General features: G+C 49.7%; 1 protein-coding gene across 1 annotated transcript in view; it reads right to left on the reverse strand.

Moving 5' to 3' along the window:
- LHFPL7 (LHFPL tetraspan subfamily member 7) overlaps positions 1–20,889 on the reverse strand; it is a 156,159-nt gene extending 135,270 nt beyond the window's left edge. The window contains exon 1 of the mRNA XM_075013519.1: positions 20,184–20,889. Within this exon, the coding sequence (XP_074869620.1) occupies positions 20,184–20,507 (324 nt within the window). The 5' untranslated portion in view covers positions 20,508–20,889. The remainder of the gene's footprint in view (positions 1–20,183) is intronic.
- Between the last annotated feature and the right edge of the window lie 247 nt (positions 20,890–21,136).

Consider the following 21,136-nt stretch of genomic DNA (forward strand, 5'->3'; position numbering starts at 1 on the left):
CCTGTCTCAACCTCCCCATGTGAGGAGGGCCCGGTAAGTTGATTGTAGATAAGTTGATTCTAGCTATGCAATTGCCACAATTGCTACAGCCAACTTTAATGCCTGGCCTGACTCTTGGTGTGTCATATCGGTGGTAGTAGTGGTGAAATTACTAGGAAAAGGCTTTGCCCTGGATAACAACAGATCACTGCCCTCTTAGAACAGCTCTCACCTCATCGGAAAGTTGTTATCAGGCCTCTCCTAGTCTCCAGTCCAAACATGCTCAGTTCTTACAACTTTGTCTCCCAGGTCAGTTTGTTAAACCATTGTCATTTTGTTGCCGTCTCCTGGACCATCTCCAAGTTCGGGCTCATAGCTGAGGGGATGCAAAGAGTGTGTACGCACTGACCCTACATCCAGTTTCTCTCCCTTCCTCTCTGCTGTGCTGTGTGTGGGGTGGGGAGCCTGCAGGGCATGGTGGGGGAACCCAAGGCACCCTGGGAGTTGCAGTTCCTCGGCCAGCTCCCTGCCTAGAGAGCCAGCCTTGGAGCACGGAAGGGGCATTTCCCAGTATGCCCTTGGCTGCTAGCCACTAAAAAGCGGTGAGGAGATGAGGGAATATTGTTTTTCACTTAAGGTATTACAGCAAGATCCCAGAAGATAATTTCTATACAACTTTCACTACTGTGTAAGTTTTTAGTATGTTATAATAAAATCATTTTGCCAGTCACTGTCTCCACTCAAATTTTTCATTAACCTCTTTCGCTCACACTCCTTGCACAACTATTTTGAACTCCTTTATATCTAAAAAAACCTGTGGTCCACATTTACAAAAATAATCACACACCCCAAAGAAATTCCCGTGTATAGGCCTGAAGTTGCACATATTTCTTTTGCAGGGCAGAGCCCAGGCAAGACACAGTCCTCACCAGTGCTGATTATACCACAACAGAGCACAAAAATGGACCAAGAGGGCCAAAGGATGATGGGACAATAAAATGAACAGCCTTGAGCAGAAGTCGTGAAGTACCACTTGCCTGCTTACAGCCAAGTGGGCATAGCTTGTACTACAAAAGTTCTGAAGGAGGGCTTGGAAAGATGGGGGCTTTCCCAGTGCTGATAGGGAATTATTTACAGACGTCTAAGGATACAGAGGGCTATTTGAGGGAGAAGTCGGTGCTCTAGGCCAGGGGTAGACACGTGGCAGCTCCGGAGTCACATGAGGCTCTTTAAAGAGCCACTTGCAGCTCTGAGCACTGCTGCTGCTCAAACAAAAAGACTAAATTCAATTTAACTGCACAGAGAAGGAGGCAGCAGGGAAAGCAGCATCAGGAAGCAGCAGCCCATGAAGGAGCTGCGGCAGCACATGGAGCTCCACTCTGAGGCAGGTTAAACCTGGGGCTGGGGAGGCAGTTTGGGTCTGAGAGGGGTTAAGCCTGGAGAATGGGGGTTGGGTTTGGGGCTGATGGGGTATAACTTGGTGTTGGGGGCAGGTTTGCAGGATAGGCGGTAAAGCGTGGGATAGGGAGATGCATTTGGGAGCTGAGGTGGGTGAAGCCTGGAGATGGGGGTAACAACTTTTTAACTGGTACAAATCATTGTGCATGCACTGTTCTTAAAACAGGGGTGACAAAAAGTACGGTTCGACTTGTTTTTACATTAAGGACTGTCTCGTATTCACACGCACTGCGGCTCTTGAACTATTGATTTTGTAACTGAATTTGAAAAAATGGCTCTTCTCGCTATTTCAGTTGCAGACCCCTGCTCTGGGCTGACATCATTGGCAGAGTGAATGCAGGAGTCAACAGTTTCATTAACTACATAGGTTCCACCTTCCTGATCCAGCATCCTCAGGACTTGAAAGTCCTGGACCAGAGAGGTCAATCCCCTATTGGCCTCCAGCCCCACTCCCAGGCTCCCCTCCTGGCTGTTGGCTGCTTTCTGGCCACCAACCCCAGCCTTCCCTTAAAAACGCAGCTGTGTCATTTCCACCCAATGTAAATCTTCCATAGTCAATATATTTCCTCTCTGTGCACTGGCTGAGCCAGCCTTTTACCACTGGGTCGGTTTTCTTTCTTTAGTGAGAGACATGAGGTGCTGTCCAAAGATGCAATCACACTCAACAGCGTACTGGTATTGATAAAGGTTGGAGATGATGCCCTGTCACCATTAGTAAACTAATCAGAATCCCAGCAAGCTAGGGAGTAACTGGAGCATGCAAAGCTTAGGTCATTACAAAATAAAGCTCAGGGTAAAGTAAAAGAGTGAAAGTCACAGGAGGTACTAACATTGCCAGAGCAACTTTGTTTTTTCTGATCTGCTACTGAGCCAGAAGACAGCTGCAGAGCCTTCGTCTAGTCTAGGGGCCAGAAATCCCTGGCACGGATGCCAATAGCAGCACGAGCCAATTTTCTTCAGCACAGGAGGCAAGACCTCAGCCCCGACCCTCCTCCCCCAGGCAGCCAGGAGTTTGCTCAAAGCCAAGCCACTTCTAGATTAACAAAAGACCAGCTAATGCTACCAACCACCATTCAAATGGTAAAGCTCTGCATCCTCACTTATTTGTTAATGAAGCTGTTGCAAGCAGAACTATTAGTGATTTTAAAAAGTATCACCGGCACCCAGACTGTACATAAAGGTCAAAAGGTCAAAATTCAGCACTCAGCCTCAGAAAGGTTACTGACCCTGGTCTAGTCTGAGGACAGATGGTGGCTGCAAAGCAGAGAAGGTAAAAAATATTTCACAAAAACAAAACCTTTTTGTAAAAAAATATTATAATAAAAATTTCCCAGAAATCCTCCCCAGGCAGAATCCCAAGAGTTTTCGGAGAACTTTCCCAGCCAGGAAGAGGCATATGCTCCCAAGGTCAGAGCCCTGCAGCTCTGCAGATATCTGATATATAGCCACAGATATCTTCACTTGCAGAAATGGATGTGGATTTTCACAGCTCATTTTTGCAGCTATGGATGCAGATGTGGATACAAATTTTTTATCCACCCAGATCTCTACCCATGGTCATAAACCCATCTGGACTACGATCACTGGTTCTGGGATTTTGGGGGACATGCTGCAGCTTGCTGCTTCGTCTCCTCTGCGCTGCGTCCCCCTGCAGAAAGTAGCTCATTCATTAGGCTGCTTAGCTGTATGGTGAGCAAACCTTCCCGCAGTTTTCATTGGCCAGGATGCCCTTGCCATTGTACAAAGCCATGGGAACCATGGGAATTATGGCCCTGCTGTATCACTTCCCTATTCCCCTGCCTCCCAAGCCTTGGGGGTACAGGAGTCATCCTGGGTCTGGGGGGGGGGGGGTGTCATTGTTGGAGTGCTCACACAAAAGGCTTTCCTTCACCTGACTCACAAAACATTGACTCAATCCATGTGGCTTCCAGCCACATCCCTCTGATCATCTGCCTGCCATGCCTGGCTGCCATCAATTAGAGCGGCCTTTTCATCTATGTTGTTAAGGCTTTGCCTACCGCTAACCATGTTAAAAAATAAATCAGCCACATGGGGAAGCGCTGACCAGGGACCCAAGGGTTTCGGTTTAACTTCTTGTAGCAACCACCTGAGCAGCCCTAGGCTGGCAAAGCAAGAACCCTGTTATGAGCAGAGGAAACAGCCAAAGCCTCATATCTACCTGTGGCCCAAGCTGGCCTGGGAATTGTCAGCGACTGAGTAAATGGTGAGCCATTAGCCAATAGTAGAGAGATGTTATAAAACAGGAGAGACACATGCACCCCCACCCCAGGTGAGGTCTATGGATGATTCCAACGAGCTCAGATCTGCTGCCGGACATTAGTCCTGGGATCTGATGGGCAGCACTCTGGGCAGGGGTCCTGATTGGCTCTGGAAGTCAGGGGTCAGGGTGGGCAAGAGAGGCAGCCCACAAGGGGAGACTCTGAGCACAGCTCTGCTCCAAGACCAAGAGGCCATGGATTCATACACCAGACTATGTCCGAACTGCAGAAGGAGGCAGATGAAGTAGGAATACACAGAAGAAAAAGTCATAAGAACATGAGAACAGCCATTACCGGGTCAGATCAAAGGTCCATCTGACCCAGCATCCTGTCTGCCGACAGTGGTCAGTGTCAGCTGCCCCAGAGGGCGTGGACCAAAGACAATGATCAAGTGAATTGTCTCCTGCCGCTCATCTCTAGCCTCTGACAAACAGAGGCCAGCGACACCATTCCTACCCTCTGGCTAATAGTCTTTTATGGACCTAACTTCGATTAATTTATCTAGCTCTTCTTTGAACTCTCTTATAGTCCTAGCTTTCACAGCCTCCTCTGGCAAGGAGTTCCACAGGTTGACTATGTGCTGCATGAAAAAGAACTTTCCTTCATTAGTTTCAAACCTGCTACCCATTAATTTAATTTGGTGTCCTCTAGTTCTTATATTATGGGAACAAGTAAGTAACTTTTCTTTATTCACCCTCTCCACACTACTCATGATTTTATATATCTCTATCATGTCCCCCCCTCAGTCTCCTCTTTTCTAAACTGAAAAGTCTCAGTCTCTTTAACCTCTCCTCATATGGGACACGTTCCAAACCCCTCATCATTTTAGTTGCCCTTTTCTGAACTTTTTCTAATGCCAAAATATCTTTTTTAGGTGAGGAGACCACACCTGTACGCAGTATTCAAGATGTGGGAGTACCATAGTTTTATAAAGGGGAAGTAAAATATTGTCTTCTTTTCTATCTCTTTCTTAATAATTCCTAACATCCTATTTGCTTTTTTGACTGCTGCTGCATGCTGCATGGATGTTTTCAGAGAACTATCCACGATAACCCCAAGATCTCTTTCTTGATTAGTTGCAGCTACATTAGCCCCCATCCAATTGAATGTATACTTGGCGTTATTTTTTCCAGTGTGCATTACTTTACACTTATTCACATAAGAGACTGCAAGAAACATTCTGAAAACTACCTCTATACTTTTGAGCTCTATACATGAGGATTAAACCACTTCTTGTTTAACCTCTCTCTGACCTCCCCTCCATCTACCACGACACGGTGTGGTCACAAATGAACGTGAAGAAAAACTGAACCTAAGAGAAGCCTTCACCCACTGCAAACTCAACTCCGTGCAGCCAAAGACGCCAGGGCAAAAGACAGATGTTAGGGAAAGAATCCAGATGTTAACAATGAGGCCAATCTCATTAGCGTGACTTTCGATGCTGGGATCATTGCCAGGCACCTGACAGAGAAAGAACAACCCTCACTCCCGGCAGCCAGAAGTTGAAGGGTGCTAATTGAATGTTTAAATTAAAGGCTTCATGGCAGGGCAGATAAAAATGGATGATTTTTGGACAGAATGAAATAAGTGGGGTTTTTATTATTTTGTTATGTAAATTAGGATATTTTTTCTTTTTTAAAAGCTGTTTAAATAAACCTGTGTAAAATGAAATCTGCATTTAAGTACAAAACATGGCAAGGCTTAAGCATATGATACCCTCTTAACCGTTAAATAAAAAATAAGCATGTGGAATCCCTGAGCCTCTACCAAAAGATTTGAGTTAAAGGTTCCTTTCCTACACAAAGGATGGGGTGGGGTGGGGATCATCCAGTGTCCGAGGTCAAGCTTTACAAATACGGCACAATAGGTCACATTCTGCAGTAAGATCTTGTCCCTGTGAGGCACCGAGAGGCTGAGCTACTGAAGCCAAGAGACTGACACAATCATGACAGGTGCCGATCTCTGACTTCAGGTAACACCATCACATGATGCATTGGAATCATCCATGGAGCCCCCCTGGGGCTGGGGAGAGAGTCCTATTTTAGAACATCTCTCTACCCAAGCAATGACTGGCTCCATTCTCAAACTATGAATAATTCTGATGCTACTCACCAGTGAAACAATAGTGATATCAACCAATAAGGATGTATCTTCAGTTAAAAAAAATTTGAGTATGAATGGCAAAGCTGATTAGACTGGATGACTTATATCAAGGCTTTCCACCTGGTGATTTAAATCACCTTGATTAGAAATTGGTCCAGTAAAAGATCTGACCTCACTCATCTTGTGTCGCAGAGCTAAATGACTTGGTCAAAGTTGTAGGAAAAGACGGTGAAGATGATCAGCTCTGCGCAACTAGGTAGGGCAACAGAGGGGTCAGAATACCAGGGCCATGTGCGATGGGCTTTTCACTGCCCCCTGGGTGCATGGCCATGTGCTATGGGGTTTTTACTGCCCAGTGCAGGACAGCCCCACCCTGTGGCAGGATGACCTTGAAGCTTAGGCTGTGGAAAAGGATTCAGTACACCAAACTATTCAAAGATTCAGTTCCAAGCTATTCAATACACTTCCTATGTGATCCATGTCACTTAGGGCAAGTCTATACCAGGCACATATGTTGAACTGAGATACACAATTCTAGCTATGCCATTTGTGTAGCTAAAATCAATGTATCAGAATCGACTTTCTTCCCTGCTATAGTCTGAGCCTCTCCAGTCTCATGTTGGGGTCCCTTACTTCGTGCTATCACATGGAGTACAGGGGTCTGCAGCCTAATCCAGAGAGGCCCGTTTTGCCATGACTTAACTAGACATGAAAAATAGAACTCCTGAAGATTGATTGCCACCGCATCAATCTTCTGCAAGTACAGATGTGCCCTTAAACTCTCTGGGCTTTTAATCAGCGAGGAAAGAGCCAGGCAGAAAACTATCAGGAGACAGGAGTGGATCACAGACAACGTCACGCTGTTAACCCGTCCCCGCCAAACAAAACAAAAAAAAAATTCTAGGAGGTAGTAGCAGAGAGCTGTAAGAAAGACAAGATCAATAATTCTTCCAGATAAGGCTTCAGCTGAAGAATGGTGTGTCCACACTTTGAGAAAGATGTGGACAAACTGGAGAGAGTCTGAAGGAGAGCAACAGAAGCAATTCATGGTCTGGAAACCAGATGCTACTGAGAAAGTCTGAAATCACCTGGGTTTGTTTCATCTGGAGAGGACTCGGGAGACAGTCTTCAAGTACATACACAATGTACTTGTAACTGTTGCCTACATACACAATGATAAAGAGGAAGGCGATAAATTGTTCTCCTTAATTAGAAGGCAGAATAAACAATAGGCTTAAAGGAGACTTAGGTTAGACATTAGGAAAAGCTTCTGCCAGGGTCGTTAAGCACCGGAACAAATGTCCCTTTGCTGCCTAAATTGAGGCTACAGGAGCACTGGTATCAAGGATGGTTGAGAAAATACTTAGCCCTGCATCTGTGCAGGGGACTAGACTAGATGAACTATCAAGATCCCATCCAGTCTTACACAGCTATGACTCAAGACATGTGGGGCTCATTGCCTGCCCACATCCCACTCCTGGAGCAGTCACCTGAATGCACAAGATTGACCACCACCACTAAATCCATCCATCTGTCGGCCCTGACACAGCTGCAGTCCCTTCCCCCAAAACAGGCCACCTGTAACCGCCTCCCCCAGTCTGAGTAACCCCCACGCATCCAAGTCCTGCACCCCCCTTTCCACCTGACGTACCCAATCACACGATGCCCCCACCTTCCTAGGTAACCCCAAAGCACTGCACCCATCCCCCACCCTGGCCTGCCTTTCGAGGCTCATCTCGGTCGCCCTCATTGTCCTCATGTGCCTTGTCTGATCTGTCAGCACCAAGATGCAAATGCCTCTCGTTGCTGTCCCGGCTGCCCTCGTTAACAGGCCACGTGACATATTCCTTCTGGTAAAGAGAAAAACTCATCACCTCAGCTGGTGGCCCCCGGGAGCATTTATCCCGGCTGAGGGTTTGGTCGAATAACGAGGCTGGGGCAGCTGTGGAAAGCTGCGGACAGCATCCCACATTATCTTCAGCTCTGCCACCGCACCTCCCCTCCTCTTCCCAGGCAACCTCTCCCCTCCACTACACCGGTTTCTCGCATGCTTGTGGGGAGACAGGTCCATAACATGAGTCAGGCCTGTCACAGTCACATCAGTGGCCCGCATGGCTGCTTCACAGTGAAGAGGGAGGGAAGTCTTTTAATAAATCAGCTGTTGGCTCCACCTCAAACATCTGTGCCCATTACAGCCCAGAAACCAGAGCGCAAATGAGAGTGCTGGGTTTGGAAATCCCAGTCAGCAGATGGCTTCCCCAGGGCTCTGCAATGCCGGTACACCAGACAGTCCACCACCCTTTTTGGACTCAGGGCTCAGGAGTGAGGTGAGAAGAGATCCAAAGCCCTTCTCCTCATGCCTGCTGGCTCCAACCCAGTGGAGGATTCTGAAGTCCCCGCAGGCCCCACAGCTGCGTGGCAGGTCACTGAACCAGCGCTGTAAACGGCGCTCCTCCGCTCTGCCACCGAGGCCAAAGGCACAAAAGACTGGGATGGCCGAGTCTTCTCATCCCAAGCGGCAAGGCCTCCTGGGGATCAGCAAAGCCGATATAGAGCGTAGTTTGGTCAGCCTCACCCCACAGCTAATACGCCAGCAAACACTGGGAGGTGGGGGGAGATGCTGTGGTGACAAGTGGCATATTACACAACAGCATGGACAGGCGCCAAGAACCGAATCCAGCAGAAGGCACTCTGGAAGGGGGACGTGCGAGATGCAATCAGGCTGGGCATCCGGACTGGGCTTACTGCGGACTGGTCTACGAAAGGGAACAAAGGCGACCCCAGATATGTAATTCTAGCTGCGCCATTAGCGTAGTTAGAATCACCATATCAGGATCAGCTTTGTCCCCTGGTGCAGATCAGGGCTCGCACCCATGTCACCTACTCTACGCGACAGCATGGAGTATCAGGGTGGGCAGCCGAGCCCAGAGAGATCAATTTTGCTGCGTCTTCACAGATGCGGCAAAATCAAACTCTAGAGAATCGAGCGCGGCACATCGAACGTGCGGTAAGTATGGACATACCCTACTAAATCAGACGCTTTCTTCTCCAGCCAGATGGGGTGTTTTTTCTTGCATATGGAGTTGCTGTGTGTATGGCGGCGGGTGGATAAACCAAACAGCTTATTTATATCCCTCCCAACGCAACCCTGAGCCAGTCTCAGAACCACACATCTGCCATCTGGCCAGGATTTTTGTCACAGAGGAAGAGAAGCTCCTGCTGTACTTGTTGTCTCCCCCTGCCCCCCAGCAATATCCTGATGCTCTGGAGGCAATTTCCTTCCCTTTGGAAGGTTCCTTCTTCCTGTTTTACTTTTCCCCTTCAGGCCCCCAAAGAGCTGAATTGAAAAGCAAAGGTCTGCTCCTCCCTTTCAGTCACTGCTCAGGAAGTGACAGATATTGTCCAAAGACCTGCTGTAGAGTGGTCAGCTCAGCCCCTTTTAATAAAGGAAAATCCCACATGTCCTGGTCAGGACATTCCCCCGAGAGGGACACGACTAGGGGTGTATTAGAGCATCTGGTTACATGCCTAACCAATAAGCATCTGCTGATCAGTTAGTGCTACCGGTACTTGCAGGTCCCACATCAGCTAAATAGGGAGCAGCTGGCTCAGCCTCTGTCCATGCTTGTGGTGGAATCAGCAGTTTCCCCCGCTGCTGCTCTGCATTTAAAAGACATTTCTGTCGGAAAGAGCCAGATCCCCCCAGCAGCGACAGAAGCTGAGCCAGCCTGCGTGCCGGCAGGGGTGGGGAGGTGGGGATGGAAGCTGAGCCAGGCCTGGGATGGTGGGGAAGGAAATTGAGCCAGCCCATGTCCTGGCAGGCATAGGGATGTGGGGAAGGAAGCTGAGCCAGCCCGTGTGCTGTCTCAGCATTTTAAACGCAGAGCAGCAGGTTAATGGGGAGCAGTTAACTGACAGAAATTTTGGTGGGTACTTGGTTACCTGACTAATGCTCTTTAAGAGCTCTAGACACAACTGGTTCACATTTACCCTCTGTCTTTGCAGAATGAGCCCTGGCCACGGGTTTACAACTCATGCAAAGCCATTTCTCAGAAGATGATACTTCGGGGGCGGGGGCACCACATCATTCTGTGCCTGGCTCAGGAGCTATGCCAGAGCTGCTGCATGCACCGTAATGGGAGATGTCAGCAGAGGGCAGAAGCATGCACGGTTCCTGATTTCTTCCAGGATGTTAGCTTTTGTCAAGGGCTCGATCTGGAGAGATGCCAACCCCCTGCAGGTCACATGGAGTCATGAGGTCCCAGTACCAGGCCCTGCAGCAGGCGTGCTCTGCGGGTGCCATGTTAAAGGTGAGGTTTGCTCCAGGAGCACAAGGCACCTAGCACATGGGGTGGCTTGAACATGGCTGATACGAACTGTTGTGAGCAGGGTGCCCTCTAAATTTTCCATGAGCAGAGTAAATTTTGTTATGCATGCCAAGGCATGTGCAGATGTACACCACCATAGAAACAGGTGTGACCTCTGCTAATCACCTGGGCAGCACCTGAACCCCTCCTGCGTGGCCCAAACACTCAGCTTACAGGGAGCACTGGCTGTGAGCACTAGGCAGGGTGGCTCTTAAGAGCCTCTCAAAGCTTTCTCTTAAACCCTCACTTCCCATTAGCTCTTAGTCCACGTTTCTACAGACCGAGGCCGACTAGTGATTTTCGGAGGCCCAAACCTGAGACTTCTCAGAGCCTGATTTTTCCCAAAATGCCCTGGCCCTCATGCCAGACCCCCAAATTGTTTGGCACTTCTGAAGTTGCTGCCTTAAAAAAAATAATCCAGCTCTGTCCTGTCGAGCGCAGGGACCCTAGTGGGTCAGCAGCATCTTCTGAGCAAAGCCCGTTCTATCCTTTCCAAGATCGTTCTTACAACGTCCACACCTCGCATGCGCGCCCTTCACCAGGGTGTTACCTTCATTTTCAAGTCTTCCAGCCCATCAAGAGAGGGAGTCCCCTCAGAAAGCGTCATTTCCCAGACTGCTCCAGAGCCTAGGTTTGATGACCAGCTACTTATGCAGCGAGTTAAGTTTCCCTTTACACAAAGTTACACCTTGTACAATCCCTGCATTGGAGTAACTGCCCCTGCTCATCAAGCACAAACGAGCGAGAGAGAGAGAGAGGGGTTAACGCTCAATTTGAACAACAACAAAGAATGCATTTTTATTAAGGAGTAAGAGACAAATAATATGCCTAATCAGTTACAGCTGCTTTTTTTTCCAGGCCCACAGTGTCTGGGGACAGAGGACAGCAATTACTAATGGGTCTGTTTTAGCTAAGAGGATGATGGATGATGGTGGAAGAGAAAGAAAGGGGAAAACTCAGACATTAGCACATCAATGGTGGGCCTGTGACCTCCCTCAAGAGATGCCAACTGACTTAATGAAATTTTAATTAGACAGCACACAGCGCATGGTCCCTGGGTACCAGCTCAGAGCTTTTCACCAGCAGGCTGGGGCTGGGAGGAGTCCTTCCCTAGTGTTAGTGGCAGAACTGAGAGAATCATCCCAGGCATGAAGCACTCACCACCGCTCGCAGACACGTTCCTGTCTTGCTCCTTAGCACCAAGGCTCATCAGAGAGGGGACAGACTGGAAGGTGATGGCAGACAACTGCCTTCTTCGCCTCTCGCAAGCATCTCCATCCAGTCTGTGAGCCTACAGGTATCTGCTTGCCCCGAAGGGTCACCTGTGATTAGGGCCCTACCAATTCTATGGCCATGAAAAACACGTCACAGACCATGCAGTAAGCCCTTCCCTGTGAAATCTACTGTCTCCTTGTCCTTAGGAGTGCTCCATCAAAGGGCATGTCCTAGCTCTGACAGGGCAGGACCTCACCACCCACTGCCAACTGCTCCGGCAGTGGGAGTGGGGAACCGGACCAGACCCACCTCCAAGTGCCTCCACCTGCAGGAGGACACTGTCTGGGACTGGACAGCAACATGAGGTTCCTGTAGCTGGAGGAGACTTATGGCGTTGGATTGCATGTTCCCTGTGCTGCTGGGAGCACCCCAGCAAAAGGGCTTCCTAGCTCCCACTGGGCAGGAGAAGGACAGAGGCAAGTGATGAGCATGGGGCAGAGAGTTGAGGGACAGGGCAAGTATGGTCCCTTCTGCTCAAGCCGGACAGGACTAGCCACCAGGAGCCCCTACCAGGGCTGCTCCTAGTAGCACAGGGGAGATCAGACCTCTCTCTACCTCTTGGAACCTCCAGCAGCCGCAGGCAGCTCTGCGGTTGCTGCCTTCAGAGTCCAACTCTGAAGGCAGCACCGGAGGGAGGGTGACAATCCCACGACCCCCTTACAACAGGCTTGTGACACACACAGCTCTGAATCTCCTTGGAGGTCAGCACCCCACGGTCACAGCGCTGTGAAATTTCAGGTGTAAAACAGCTGAAAATATAAAATTTACTTATTTCCAAACCCTATGGCCATGAAATTGACCACAGTGGACCATGAATTTGGTGCAGGTTGAAGATCTCTCATCCAGCACCCTTGGGAACTGACTGGTGCCAAACAAGATAATTTGTCGGACAAGAAAAGGTTAATATTGTCTAGCACTTTACCAACACGTCCACTGCTGACAGGGCTCTTAGAAGACATTTAGGGGTAAATCACTGCTAAATAACAGCACTGAACACAGAGAGCCAGGACTGGTGGCTGGAAACAAACTTTATGGGACCACGAAAGACTTGGCCACACCCATAAGCAGTCATCCAGCTAACTAAAATCATGCCAGATTACGGATCTTGCTGGATCAAAGAAATTCAACCAGTAGTTCATGCTGTTCATAGTCTGCGGGGGGGTAGTACTGTTCCTCTGTAGTGTCATCAACAACAAGCAGTCCTGGGGCACCTTAGAAACTAACAAGAGGTCGTGAGCTTTTCCGGGCAAAACCCACTTCCTCACACTGTGCTCACCTCAGAACTGCCACAGAACGTGGGACATAACACTTCAGCTGCAAAATCTTTACCTACCTACTCAAGATACCTGTTTCCCACTGTTTCACATTCAGCGACTCACCTCTCTGTTTATTTTGCCCTGATGATTTTGGTCATAAGTGTCATACATTCTCCAGTCCCTGCCGACCTTTTCCAAAGTAACAGCCTTGCCCGCCGATGGCTGTAGCCAGACCTCCACCTCTCGTAGAAACAACGGTTTCCATTTCACATTAAACTGAAGCAAAATAATCCTGACATGGGCCAGTCTGGAGTTTCTATGCACTTAGGTATTTCTGTAGCTCATCCCCGCAAGCATACAATCTGCTCACAAACAATCCGTCCACCGTGGTCCTGGGAGGAGCTATCAGCCCCATTTTACAGACAGAGAATACAGGCCCAGACTTTGTGACTCGCCCAAGGTCAAATACTGCATCTGTGGCAAAGCTGGGAATTGAAGCTGTGTTTTGGACTTCCAATCCATTGTCCTAGTTGCCAGCCAACACTTCCTCTCCGCAGTTAGCTTGCTCTCTGTGCTATAGCATGCCACAGCACCCAATCCAACCACAAGCTCAGTTCTGCAACCCTGACTTCCTGGATAAAATAAAGAGCACATCATCAAAGCCAACACCTATTACAATTTTGCTCCTTGGTGAGAGAAGTGGGGAAACAACCATGTCCGATGCAGAGGACTCACACCACTTCATGCACCCCTGGGAGGAGCCCCAGTAACATGGTGATGGTGTTGTCCAGGCACCTGAACACAGAAGTTTAATTCCTGGCAGAGTTACTCTCCCTCGGACGGACTGAACAAGTAGATGCCAAATTGATGTTTCAACATTTCTTTACACCCTTTGACACAAGAGGAAGCCTAGTTACTGTTTGTTAATTAACAAACTGGCTGAAAGGGGTAAACCACATAAACACCATGCCCTTGACCAAAACCTCCCATGGTGCTTAAGTTCTAACTGCATGGACAGCTGGAAATAAGCCATCTGTGGAACTCCCGGCCACAAGATCTCATTGAGACAAAGAGCTTTTAATACAGTACAATTAACAAAAGTTATGATACATAATAAGAATAGCCACCGCCACTGCGTTAGGAGAGAAGGAAGTTTAAACAAGACAGACCAGCCACTGAGCACCTAGCTGTATGAAAAAACATTCCCCATAGGCTCTAGTTTTGGAATGGCCCACGATGGCAGTTTTACATTGGGGATTGGCCCTTCTGAAGCAAGACCAGGTGAAGTGAGTCTGATTTCACAGGGGGACTGCTCACGTGCTCTGAGATCAGCACAGCCTTTGGTACTGTGCTCAGCTGAGATCTGGATCCAATACAGCAATTCCTTGCTCCCCTTACCAGGGAGATGCTCCACTCAGTGACTAAGCCACAGAGCTCTGGCTGCTGTAATGAAAGAGCACAAAATCCACAGCTAAGTAATGTGCCGAGAGCCACAGGTGCTGGTTTCAGAAAAACCGATGCCCCTCCGGCCCCCTGCCAAAGCTGTGCAAGCAGAATTAGGAACCAAAGTAACTCACAGCAGCAGCCAAGAAGCTGCCGCTCTGGTGGGAACGCTCTAGGATTCAGGACTCACCCTAGTCGTTTGCTGACAATGCCCAGCGCAAGTCTGGATCCTGCAAGCCTCTCTTGGAGGGCTCCCCTGAAGTCAACTGCTCTGTGCACAAGTGCATGGATCAGATTTTCAGTTTGATTTTTGTTGTGTTAACACCTCACAGCCCCAGTTCCCGGCCAGGCACCGGGTGTGCCAGGTGCTGTACAAACCCAGAACAAAAAGACAGCCCTGGTCCCAAAGAACTTGCAAGCTGAATATGGGCATTATTGGGCTTTGGCAAGGGGAGTTAGGCAGCTGGGTGCTTTGAAAATATCACAGGGCACCGCTCTGCAACTTTAAGCACCTACATAGCTTTAAAACCCTGCCGCATATTGACCTGCCAGCATCACAAAGGAAGCCAAGTACAGAAATACGACCAAAGGTACGAACAGACACATGGGAAGGTTAACACACTGGCCGAAGATCTTCCTGGGTTCGACTGAGTGTACCTAGTGGGGATGCACTAAATTGAACTGTCATGGCGCCGCTGTCAACCCCAGTACTCTCGGCAGTCATGAGGAGTAAGGAAAGTTGACAAGAGAGTTTCTCCCGTCAACTTCCAGCTGTGGGAGCGGCAGCAAAAATCAATTCTAGATGTGTCAACTTCAGCTATGCAATTCTTCTAGCTGGATTTGCATCTCTACAATCAGTTTTACATCCTAATGCAGACCTGGCCTGAGAGAAGCTACACTAGAGCTGATCAGCCCCAGGCCAACCCCAAGGAAGTCCAAGAAGGAATTTTTCCCCCCCCACACAGAAAAAACTTCCCTTCCATTGCTGTCTGGCTAGTTTTCACACCATGCCCACCATCATGGTGGCTGATCACCTGGCTAGGTGCATTATGAGGTTTGCTCTGACTTCCATTGAAGCCTGAGCATTGAATCCTGCTGGAAACAAGATCCCAGACTTGCTCAGCTCAGTGGGGTGCGCAAATCCTCCATTCCAAATATGCTTCGCACAGGTCAAACCTCTCTAATTCAGAACTCCCTCATCCAGCAACAATCGTACTCCAGTATGAGTTTAGTTAGCTGGACAACAACATATCATGGGTCTGACAGAGTTTCCCATGGTCCCAACAAGTTTGTTTACAGCCACCAGTCCTGGCTCTCAGAGTTCTGTACTGTTATTTAGCTCTAATTTGCCCCTAAAAATGTCTTCTAAGAGTTTTTTAAGCAGTAGAAGTGTTGGTAATCCTGTTAGATAACATGACCTCCCATGGTCCAACAATTCTCTCGTTCAGCACTGGTCAGGTCCTGAGGGTGCTGGATAATAGAGGTTCGACCTGTACTAACAGAGTGTTCACCCTTTTGTAGACCCTTCAGCGGCACGTGCTCAACGTATTTCCAGACTGACTCCCAGGGGCCGATCAACTATTTTGTTGTTTTAATTGACATGCTTTGCAAAGGTTGAAAATAATCACAAACAATCAGAGAAGTGGGAGGGGAACAGACATTAGAAACCAACGCGAATTAGCTTCCAAAGTGCAGCATTTGGAGTAAGAAATATACTCGCCTCATGTTTCCATTGCAAAAAAAAAAAAATTATATATATATAATCAACCAGCTCAGGACATAGAACAGTTTTTGCCTTCCCCAGAGCCTGGAATTAGTAGCACAGCCTCATACTGACTTTTTATGCTACTGAGGAGCAAGCGAAATTCTTTTTAACTACAAGACAATGACAGTCCTGCCCAGATTCAAGGCCCCCAGTCACCAAATTACAGGACAGAATTTACTGCCCAAGAAGACCTTGACACAACACACAAAAGTGACCCTTATTTACAAACAGTTCTAATAAGGATCTCACTCGTCAACTGATTCATGGACTGTGGAGCCTTCAATCTGGGCAACAACATGCCATCATCTTTCCTGACTTGACAAACGCCAGAATTCTGAGGCGGGGACTGGGTCCCGTTTTTTGACGGCATGTCGTTTACATGGATGCAGCCACCTTTCGTGGTGGGTCATGCACTTGTGGCATGCCAGAGCAAGAGAACTGTGTGTGGTACAGTCGACATCATGCCAGTAGTAACTATCAGCCTCTCAGTGCAGAGACAGAAAGGGAGACAACTGCCACCTTACAGCACGATTGAAACATTCCCTACCCAAGCAGTTCTATCACCTGCAAGAGTTTTTCCCTTCAAGTCTTCTTACATCTCTACCACTGAGCCCTCTAATATTTTCCGTCCACAGGCAGAATAAATTTCGTTATCTGTGAATGTGCACCACCAGTGGACGGACACACACTGCTGGCTGTGGGTACTCTGATAATTGGCTGAGCGGCACCCAAATCTCTCCTGGGCAGCCTCTCAAGTTCTCAGCTTACAGGGAATACTGGTCTCTATCATGTGCATATCGAGGAAATCATCCTGTTCCTTCCACTTAGGATGTGCACAGCCATACAGCTGTACAACAGACACCCTGAGAAGGTTGGGAATGGTGTACTTCCCTAGGGGGCTGACAGAATTAAACTAAAAGGTACCCTAAATATTGAAAAGCTGCAAAAGTAATTATAGAGGCAGCAAAAAGCCAGTCATTCGAAGCAGACAAAAAGGCCCTCTGAAGAGAAGAAAGGCATGGTAATTAACCTCCAGCCACTGATTCAAAGCATCATTTGCAGGATGATTAACATAATCCCTCAAGTGCAAACACACGCATTAACGATCATTTGCAGAGCTGAATGCTCCCCCTGCTCCCTTGCAAAATCAGCACCTGGGAACAGGGAAACATTTAAAGTGCAGTAACTGCTTTGCTTGGGCCTACATCTCTGCAAGCTGGAGGAGAGAGCACCCATGGCAGCTGATTTCCCACAAGCCATATAGGCAGTAGATGATACGAAGCTTTATTAACAAAAGTGGCTAAGTGACTTGCCCAGGGTCACAAGGGAAGTCCTTGGCAGAGAAGGAACTGGAACACAAATCTCTCACAGCCTGACCACTTAACTATTCTTCCTCCATTGGCCAGGATGCCCATGCTGGTGATTGTATTAAGATTAAGATAGTTTATGGTTTGTCTTTAAAGCCCCAGTGCCAGGAGACAAATGAGAGTGAGACTCTCAGCCTTCATGCCAATAAATAAATAAAACAACATAAAATAAAATCTAGCTCTCCAGGTTCAGGGAAAAGTTTGAGAATGTGACCTAAGTGAACTCAGAAGGCTCAGAAGGCAACACGCAAATAAAAAACAGCCCCACGATGGCTTCAGATCAGGATGTTTTTGTTTTGTTTTGTTTTGTTTTGTTTTTTAATAACTCATCTCACGGTTAGTTAAACCCTGACTCATGTTCAGGTTTGGCAGAACTGCGCTTTCCCAGTTCTCGTGGGTTTATAAAGCCCAGGCCTCCTACAGTGGATTGTACATGAAAGCCAAAGCAACTCTGCTTCTTGTGAAGATCCCAGGGACTTTAACTGCCTTCTACTCACTTGTGCAACCAGCACAAAAGGCATCTGCATCATAGCTGGAAGCTGTCCAGAGGCTGTTTTCTTTCCATTCCACTGAAGCAAGCTGTATTGTTTGTATGCTGTTCTCAATTAAATATTTCAGAGGGAGTGATAAAGGTGATGGAAACGTGACCAAGATCTTGGGTACTGTTCTTCCCTCACCCATACCCGAATATTGCTCGTTCAGAACGTAGACCCCTTCAGAGAGCTCTGCGCCTTTGTATTCAGACCTTTGCTGTATTTCTTAAAAGGATATTACAGCCCCGAAGCTCTGGAGGAGAGTGGAATTTTGTTGGAATGAATCACTGTTGCGCTTCGTTCTTATCTTTCAAGAGATGTTATTACCTGGAAGTGCTGATCTGAATGACGTTTGTAAACGTTTGTCTGAAGGCCAAGTTTTGAAAAATGAATGACTGGGGAGGGAGGTGGTTAATCCTGTATTGTACAAACAGGAAGCATTACAGTTTGCCTGCTCTTCTCAGTGCAACAGACTAATTGTGTATTTGTTATTAATGACAATCTTAGAGACTGCTGATGGTTTAAGCACACAACAGCCTACCCAACGTGCTTGCTTAGAATAAGAACAGCTTGATTTCATGACAACCTGAGAAATTCAGCCACTAAATGCCTCATTGTGTCAAGCACAAGGCACAACCTTCCCCCGATCCATCCCTCGTGTGGAATGCCAGCGACAGAGCGCTGCACACTTCAAAGCTCATATGGTTGGAATCCTGTAGCAAAATTATAGTCATAACCTCCACCGTTACAAGCAAGGAAGAAAGGAAAGGAAACAAGATTATGAATTAAGAGGAAGAGAATAAGCAACTAGTTGGGTGCTGAATGCCTCCTTTATTTCAGGAGTGCTTCAGAGGGTGCATCTAGCGTAGAAAATGTATGTCACACAAAGACCACAGAATAATCCCAGCTCTACCAGCCAGCCCTCTCAGAGAGGCTACCCTGAATTCTAAGTAGGACCAGCCCAAGAAGAACCGGTCCATGTAACTTTTGCTTGGCAACAGCCAGAGCAGAATGAACACAGTGGCAATATCTTATTTTTTTCAGTGGTGTTGTGCAGTGACAGTTCCCACCACAGCTGACACATGCAAAAGACAATTTTACACAGTCACAGTTGGGAAACCTTGATGGATAAGTCTGGTAAGACATAAGAGGTACTTGTGCCACCTATCACCTCTCCTGGACAAGGTACCAAGGTAAGAACAGAAGTTTCAAATGTGTAAAACCTATTCCTTTCCTAGCCCCCTTTTCAATTCTATATGTAGGTCCACATTTGCCTGCATGGTATCTATATCTTATACCCATTGATAGATAGGTACCAGTGAGTTTCACACCAGTGAATGTAAGAGAGGGGTTTCAGAAGTTTAATCCAAAAAGAGACGTACACCTCCATTTGCTCAGCTTTAGGGAGCTGGGCAAGCAGCACACATCAGATAAACACCCGAGTTTTCGGAGGAAACCAGATTAAAGTGTTTTAGCAAACATCTACCCCACCTCCCACCACTCCCAGGGGCAGCGGTCTCAGCCTTGAGAGCTGTACTGCCTGCTCACACATGTAGGGCCACTGCCCTGAGCCTGCCCCTCCCCAGTCTGCTCCTAAAATAGATGCTTATGGGGCAGCTAATGTTAATGCTGGAACCTCCAGCTGGCCTAACTGGATTGAGCTGCTTTGTGCTACAGGACTGTTGGACTAACGTTATCAGCAGGCGCTAATACTGCCCCTGTAACGCCCTCGGGACTGATGGGGCTTAGAGTCACTCCTGGCTGTTTACACCTGTCCTACGCTAGGGTGGCTCCCCTGGCTGCCACAGGAACACTCCTGATTGCCACTGGAGAGGGTCACAGCACGTTTGGAGTCTGAAATGAGATTAGATTCAGAGTCCAGCCCACCCTTTGCAGACTTCAGCTCACTCGCCTTGTGTGCATTAGCTGGGCAGCATCCCCAGGGTGCAGAACTGCTCCTAAACCCCCTTTGCTGCCCGGCCCAGCCCAGCTGTACCACAGGGTGCAGAGCTGTTCCTAAACCCCCTCTGCTGCCCGGCCCAGCCCGGCTGTACCACAGGGTGCAGAGCTGCTCCTAAACCCCCTCTGCAGCCCGGCTGTACCACAGGGTGCAGAACTGCTCCTAAACCCCCTCTGCTGCCCGGCCCAGCCCGGCTGTACCACAGGGTGCAGAGCTGCTCCTAAGCCCCCTCTGCAGCCCGGCTGTACCACAGGTTGCACCACGGGATCCAGGGCTGCTCCTGTCGGACGCCCAGCGCCTGGAGGGCGGCAGGTGTTACCCCGCGAGACGCCCGGCGAGCAGCCTGCGGAGGAGGGGGTCCCCGCCTCCCCCGACCCGGGCCGCCCGCAGCCCCTCACCTGCCAGGCGCTGGAGGGGATGTCGCGGAAGGCGGCCAGGCCCCCGAAGGCGTAGCAGCTGTGCCGCTGCTCCAGCGCCTCGGCGCAGTGCCACAGCAAGCCGAAGCTGGCCTCGTCGTGGGCGGGGTGGAGGCGCTGCCCCTTCACGATCCAGGCCGGGGCGAGGAAGCTGAAGCTGCAGACGGCCACCAGGCAGGAGGACAGAAGGACCCAGAAGCAGCCCACGCCGCTGAACATCCTCCGGGGCTGGGGCTGGGGCAGGGACCCCGCCGCCGGCAGCGCCAGCCCGGCGTCCTTCCTCTGGCGCTGCAGGAGGGAATGCATGGGGGGGGGGGCAGCACGGGGCACCCCCGGGCAGCCTCACATCAGCCCCCGAGCGCCGGCGAGGCGGACAGGTCCATGGGCGGCGGCCGCCCCGGTGCAGCCCCCACGCCGCGGAAGTCCTGACTGCGCCCACGTGGAGCCGCCGCCGCTGAGGCTGCAGCCGCTCGGGACACCCCAGGCCGGCTCCCGTGGCACATCCAAGTCCGGCGCGGCCGGGAGGGAGCGCGGCAGCTGCCGCTACTGGCAGGTGTCCCTGGCCCGGGCCCCCACCGCGGCGGGCGTCTCCTCCCCCGCCCTGTCACGTGGCGGGCGGTGGGAGAAGGGGCTGGGGCTGGGGCTGGGGCCGGGCCGGTGGGGGGATGCGCACGGGCGAGCCCGGAGCGCGCCGCGGCTCCCTCCCAGGGTGGGGCGGGCTGCGGAGGAAGGGAGGGCGGCTGGCCTGGCTCCCTGCCCGGCCACTCTCAGCTCAGCCGCAGGGCGTGGGGCCGGCCACAGCCCTGGCCAGACTCGCGGGGAGGGGCATAACCCCAAGGGAGGGGCCCCCACCCGAGCGCCCCCGGGAGCAGGGGCCCATCAGACGCTTGGCGCCGGCCTGCATGCGCGGGGGAGCAGTTCTGTGCCCGGGCTGC

This window comes from Carettochelys insculpta, chromosome 19 (assembly GCF_033958435.1).
Source record: "Carettochelys insculpta isolate YL-2023 chromosome 19, ASM3395843v1, whole genome shotgun sequence".
NCBI lineage: Eukaryota > Metazoa > Chordata > Testudines > Carettochelyidae > Carettochelys > Carettochelys insculpta.